This window comes from Colobus angolensis, unplaced genomic scaffold (genome assembly GCF_000951035.1).
Source record: "Colobus angolensis palliatus isolate OR3802 unplaced genomic scaffold, Cang.pa_1.0 Scaffold31, whole genome shotgun sequence".
NCBI lineage: Eukaryota > Metazoa > Chordata > Mammalia > Primates > Cercopithecidae > Colobus > Colobus angolensis.
Genome location: NW_012116377.1, coordinates 3,861,609 through 3,868,427, shown reverse-complemented (window position 1 = coordinate 3,868,427; position 6,819 = coordinate 3,861,609). Strand labels below are relative to the sequence as shown.

The 6,819-nt window shown below is 50.0% G+C and overlaps 1 protein-coding gene across 1 annotated transcript in view; it reads left to right on the top strand.

Annotated features, from left to right (window-relative positions):
- The window catches only part of IFT122 (intraflagellar transport 122), an 88,345-nt gene that overhangs the window by 49,345 nt on the left and 32,181 nt on the right, over nucleotides 1–6,819 (top strand). The window contains exons 14-16 of the mRNA XM_011950847.1: nucleotides 47–211; nucleotides 1,990–2,187; nucleotides 6,732–6,818. Coding sequence (XP_011806237.1) covers nucleotides 47–211; nucleotides 1,990–2,187; nucleotides 6,732–6,818 — 450 coding nt within the window. The remainder of the gene's footprint in view (nucleotides 1–46; nucleotides 212–1,989; nucleotides 2,188–6,731; nucleotide 6,819) is intronic.

The following is a 6,819-nucleotide window of genomic DNA, read 5'->3' as shown; positions in this document are numbered from 1 at the left end:
CTTGTTGCCATGGTGACTGACACTGTTTTCACTGAAATGTTGCCAGATCCTGAAGATCTTCGTGGACAATCTCTTTGCTATCATCCTGCTGAAGCAGGCCACAGCCGTGCGCTGCTTGGACATGAGTGCCTCCCGTAAGAAGCTGGCCGTGGTAGATGAAAACGACACTTGCCTGGTGTATGACATCGACACCAAGGAGCTGCTTTTTCAGGTGATGTCCTCGAGGGGGTCCAGGGACATCATCCTTTGATTAGAGACCCTCCTCTAGCTTCCCAGCCCCTGCAGGAGGCTCTCCAGCTCTGGCCCTGGCAGGTCTCTGGGAGGAGCAGTGAGGAGCAGGGGCCAACCACATGCACAGACTCCCAGAGGCCCTGGGCCACAACCTGCTCCTCCCATGCAGGCACAAGCCGCAGGGCCTGGACCGGCTTCTTTAACTTTGGTTTCCTTGCCAATGGAAACCAAAGGCTCTGAGCAAGCAGAGCCTTTCTTAAGCGTTTACCATGAACAAGAAATGGGGCCATGACTCTGAGAGGGGTGTGACGTTGGCACTCAGTGAATGGGGCGATGGATGCGCTTCCTTTGCAGAAGTCTGCGTCTTACCTGTGCAGGCCTGCCTGTGTCTATGTGCACCTACTGCACGGGAAGGAAACAGGATCAGTTTTGTCATCTGAAAGGGGGAAGGGGATGGGCAAGCCTTGCCTTCTGCTTAATTCACAAGAATACTAGAAGAGCCAGCAGAATGCGAAGTGCTTGGATCTTTAGGGACCTAGGCATTGTTTGGTGGAGTCATCCAGCCCTGTGGCCTGAGGAAGTGTATCACCAGAGAAGACAGCCCAGCAGCTCTGTGCCCAGGGCCTGGCTGCTTTTCACTGGGCTCGCGCCATTCTTTGTCTCTTTAGGTCTTTGTAGGTGGTCAGGACTAGTTTCCCGGAATGAAGTTCCCCCCAAAGCTGGAGCCCCTCCTTACTGGTTTCCTCGGCCACTGCAGGGTTTCCTGATGTTATGGGCATATTCAGTCCCCTTACCAGGCTCCTCCTTGTTCTCAGCAGCAGAATTGATAGGGGGAGGGTCCTGAAGTGGGGAGCAGCCTCTGTCAGTGAGAAGGGGTTACCTGGCCACCTCTAGCCCAGGGGTGACTCCCTGTCAGTCTCAACTCACTCATGTCCCGAAGAGAGTAGAATGGTTTGGGGGCAAGAGAGGGCACAGCCTTCAGGCTGACCTGGGCTTGGGTCCTGCCTAGATCCCTTACTGTGTGATCTTAAGTTAGTGAGCCTCTCTGAGCCTTGATTACTTTTCTCTGAAATGAAATTAGTAATTGCCCCTCACAGAATTACTATAGGAATAGGGGTTACCACAGTGCCTAGCTCAGTGTTGGGCACAAAATGGGGCCTGAAATGTTACCTACCTTCTCCCCAGCCTCACCTCCCACCTATAGGGGGCATAGCTGGCCCCAAATGTGAATCTTGTGTCTTAGCGTAGAACCATACAAGTATGGAAGGGTGTGTGCTCCACCGTCCCCACTGCTGGTTCTGTAGCAGACTAGGGGAGGTGATTTTCAGCCCTGACAGGAGACATTAGCATTCCCAGCTGTGACATTGCCTGCTGGCTTTTCCTCTTCTCCACTGCCCCACCCTCTAAACATAAAACAGCTATATTGATTTTTTTTCATTATAAAAACCAATCCATGCTCATTATAAAAGATTTAGTCATTATAAAAGATCCTAGGCAGAAGGGTATGAGCATATTTCAGGAGAATATTTTTTTTTCAAAAGTAATGCTTGCTTACCCAAAAATTCCAACAACACGCAGGTGCATGGAGGGGCTTGCCTCTGTTCATTTCTTTGTGGTCCCCTTTCCTCCTTTTCCCTCCATCCCACTGTAAGCAATTTAGTGGGATTCAGTCTTTAAGAGGGTATTGGGCTGAAATGTGCGAGCACTGCCCAAGCCCAGGGTGATTCTCACAGGATCCCCACCGTCCCTGTCCCCCAGGAACCAAATGCCAACAGTGTGGCCTGGAACACCCAGTGTGAGGACATGCTCTGCTTCTCAGGAGGAGGCTACCTCAACATCAAAGCCAGCACCTTCCCTGTGCACCGGCAGAAGCTGCAGGGCTTTGTGGTCGGCTACAATGGCTCCAAGATCTTCTGCCTCCACGTCTTCTCCATTTCTGCTGTGGAGGTGCCGCAGGTAACTGGGGGCACCTGTCCACTGTTAGCGCTGGCAATGCAGACAAGATCGGGGAAGCCAGGCCCCTTGCTGATGCTTTAGGGAGACAGTAGCAAGGAGAGAAGAATGGCAGCTGTGATGTCATGGGAGGCAGTCTGGGCCTGGAACCTGCTGCCCTGTCTCCACTCCTTGCAACCTGTGTGACTGGGGGCAAACAACTCAACCTCCCTGAGCCTCAGTTTCTTCCTGGTCCCCTTTATGTAGGGATGGGAGGGGTATGCAGTGTTATCAACAGTGAGTTTTGCGGAGAGCCCAGCGTGGAGCCAAATGGAGCGAGCAACAAAGCTAGGAGTCTGGCAGGGTGTGTGCGTGAGTACGTGTGTGATGGTGGTGATGTGTGTGCGAGAGAGATGGAGAAAGAGAGAATGAGTGGGTGGGGGTGTGGGCTGAGGTCTGTGAACCAATAAGGGAGCATGGGACTCTGCACAAGCCCCCTGAACCAGGAGGAGGCCAGAACAGAAATGGGGCACTGAAGGGAGGAGCCACAGAATGGGGAAGGGCAGAACCACAGACAGGTGGCTGAGATTGACCTCCCAAATGCAGGATGGTCTCCCCTCCGCCTTCTGCACCCCACACAGATGGTGCTCAATGTAGGATTGCGATAAAACAGAGACATGCACCAGTGAGAAACTTGAGCCTTCATCATCACATCCTCAGGACAGAATCACTCTTACACATGTTGAAATACATCTGCTTAGAGCTTTTCTATGTGTATATATAATGTATACATAATATACAATTAGGAGCATGTGATTTTATAAGAACATTTTTAAACGAAAGTGGAATCACACTGCAAATACTTTTCGTGACTTTTATGTGTATATGTATTGCTACCTATAGATGGAACCTCAGATTTACTGTATTCCGTGAGCCTGGCCTGTAAACAAGACTTCTCATCCCTTCCTTTATGGCCATCTTCTCATTTCACCTCACATTCGGTTATGGCAGCGCTATCACTGTCTATGAAGTGCTGGCTATAAAGTAGTCATCTGGCATTTTCACTCAGCAATCTCCCGAAGCATGGTTCTGTGTCAGTGAATGTTCTTACCCTGCATGGCAAAATTTAGGGTAACTGTAGACTCACGTAAGTTGTAGGAAATAATACAGAGATCCCTTACACCCTTTGCTCAGTTCCCCGCAACGGTAACAGTGTGCAAAGCTCTAGGGTGATCTTCCCACCCATGTTGGCTTGTATAACCTCCCACCACAGTCATGGCACTGAACACTGCCACCACCACAAGGTGCCTGGTGTTGTGCTTTTTACAGCCAGCACCCCTCCCTCCTGCCTGGGTCCCACCTGCCTTGTATCTACAGCTGCATTTTATCATGTCTTGTGGATGTTCCATAGCTTTTTTTTTACCAGTCCTACTGCACATGTTTGCTGCTTACAGCTTTTTTGTATTATAAATAGCAGGCATCTTTCTAGCTAAGTCCTTGCATCTGTCCCAACTTGGCGCCTTGGCGTGAATTCCTAGAAATGAAATTTCTGGGTTCAAGCATGTGTGCCTTTGAAAGACTTTTAGGGAAATTTCGAGGTTTCCCTTCCACTAGGCTCTGTCAGTCTGTGTTTTCCCCACACAACTCTGCTTCAGGCTAGAGCCCACTTCTTCTAAGCTGATGATCCCCTCAAAACTAATGACTGCAAGACTTACTGGGGAAATGCCCATCATCCATGCCTGACACAGAGCAGCTATTCAAGAAATATTAGTGGAATTCAGATCTGAAGAAAAAGACCAGAAAACAAGAGGAAGAAGGGAATGAGGTGGGTGGAAGTGGCAGCAGGACGAGGGGCACAAACAGCTTCTCCTGGACTGTGTCCTCGTCATCCTTATCTGCCCCATTACAAACCTATGTACCACATCCACCAGGAACTTGCTCTCCCTCAATTGCACCAAACCAACTCTGCTTATTAAAAGTTTTCTCCCAAGATTGGCATCCTGACCTCAAAAATAAATGCAGTTTGCTGCTCCCTGACTGTGGCCGTCTAAGAGGAGCCAGAGGGGCGGCCTGGGGCTTCCTCTGCCAGGACTTTAAGATTCAGCAGCAAAGTCTTGCTGACTGCACCAAGGCCATCCTGCTGATGCAGCAGGTCAGGACTGCCAAGGGTTAGGAAACACATTCTCAAGACAGAGGCTGTTCATCTGTCACCTCTGCCTCCAGCCATCCTGTGGTTTTGGCCCAGAGAGGAGGGAGAAAGCATCAGACCCAGTCTTGGAATTTTTGGTTTCCTTTCGAAATTTACATTTTCTTGTGTAAGAACTGGTTTGTCAGGGCTGCCAAGTAGGACAACGAGCCCTAGGAGGGCTTCTCAAGGCGGTGGTGACTTCATGTTTGGAATGCGACAGCAAGATAAAGTATAGCTCAGAGAGTATTTGTTCAGTGAGTCTATTTTTAAAACTCCACTCAAATTGTGCCTCCCAAGTAAGTCCAAGTGTTAGCCATCCATCATATGCTCAGCTGTGATATGCCTGTCTGAGTGTCTGTCCCACTCACAGGGCAGTCAGTGTGGCAAGCAGTTGGTGCGGTTTCGGGGAAGGAGCACCGGCTTTCAGTCCTGACTCTGCCATCTCAAGCAGCTGTAACTAGAGCAACTCATTTCACTCTTCGGGGCCTCATTTTATTTTCTGTGAAATGGGGTTAATTACACCCATCTTTCAGGTTTTGTCAAGCCAAATTTCTATTATTATTTCTCCTTATTACTGACTCATAAAATAGTAAAAACCACAAAATACAACTAAATTGCAACAGGCTGTACTTACTAACGGACTTTAGAAAGGAAAGTTCATTGTGTGCTTTAAGAAAAGCTTTCAGGAGTTTGAGAAAGCTTCCAGGAGATAGTGAAACTTGATCTGAACCCTGAGAGGTCTGGAAAGGAAGACTGGAGCAGGGAAGCTTTTCAAACAAAGGAAAAGGTGGGGGTAGGAACAAGAATGGAGAGCCTAGGAGATGGTGAGGAGCTAGTGCTGAGAAAATATAGTGAAGGTAATGATCATGCCTGCGTTTTGCCCAGTGCTTCATCATTTTTGGAGCATAGCTCTCCTTTGCCCATGGTAGCTTGAACTGGGCAGGGCATCTAAACAGAAGTTAATGGATTTACCCAAAAAGTCACCACCCTAGGATGTGGCTGAGCCTGGCCTGGGTTCTAGGTCACCTGCTCCCTAGCCTATGCCTGCTGCCCCCCTAAAGGGAGCATTTAATGTGTCAATGAGGAGAGATGGCATAGTGGAAAAGGTAAGCACTTGGAAGCAGCCATGTTTTGCTCTGAGAGTAGACAGACTCAAAAAAAAAATTTTTTTTCTTCAATTCTAAAGCTAAAAAATGGGACCAGAAATTTCAAAGACAAAAGCCCAAAGTGGAGAAAACAACACTTTAAGCCCCACATTTGGAAACCATTAGCACAGAGGTCCTGACTGATTTCTCTTCCCTGCCCAGTTAGCCAGGAGAGATGCAGGCCTCTGAAGCACACTGGCTGGCCTAAAACAAGGGCAAGGCCTTTCCTTGTTAAAGATGTCCTGGCCCAACTCAGACTCATTCTCTGGCCTGTACACAAATATGCACATGTACACACGTGCATACATGTGGCAGGAAGGGGCACAGAACCTGGAGTCCAGTTACCTCTGGCTATTGCCAGCTATTTGCTGGGACAGGTCAGTTGTCCTCTCTGAGTCTCGGTCTCCTGGGCTGTAGCCAGGGAGAAATAATACCTACTGCACAAGCCTATGGGGACAGCCAAAAGCCCTTAAGAAAGAGAAGTCGTTAGGAACTATTCATGGGCATTCACAGCAAGGCAACCCCATCTCGTACGAGGGTGTTGGTCCCAGTGCAGGGAGCAGACTTGTTTCCAGAGGCTTCCAGGGTAACTTGGAGCAAATCACTTACCTTTCTTGGATTCAGTCCCTGGAAGAAGAGGCCATCCCAGACCCCTTCCTCCCAGGAACTCATTCATTCTGTCAGCAAACATAGACTAGGGGTCTGCTGAGGGAGGCCGGTACAACCCACCACTGCCCACGGGCTGTGCACGGCCTTGCTGTGGGAACAGGCCTGTGACTGCATCACAACCCGAGATCTGGACAAAGAGCAGAGGAAGCTGAGACTCCTTCCCCTGGGGTGGGGGCTTGAGGGGCTTGGGAGGACTCTCCAGAAGAGGTGACATTTCAATAGGGCCTTGAAAGCCAAATAGGTATTTTCCAGAGGGAGAGTGGGGAGGGGCAAAGGCACTCCACGCGAGGATGACATCCTATGGTGAGGCAGGCCCGCAGGTGGGAAGGAGGGGAGGATGGGCAGCTTGTGCTGTGGAGCACAGTGGCCCAGCCATGAGAGGGGTGCAGAATGGAGCACGGAGAGTGGGCTGGGCAGGCTGGGCAGGGTGCTGATTGACGGCTGCAGGGCTGCTCCCCAGGCGTGGGTAATTGTCCCACGCATCTGGAGGCAGGCTCTGTATGAATCTGGCTCTTTCCATGGCTCTGAAAACAGTCCCCTTTTTTACCCTTGATGAAATCCTGCAGTCTGCTCCCATGTACCAGTACCTGGATAGGAAACTGTTCAAGGAAGCCTACCAGATTGCTTGCTTGGGTGTCACCGACACTGATTGGC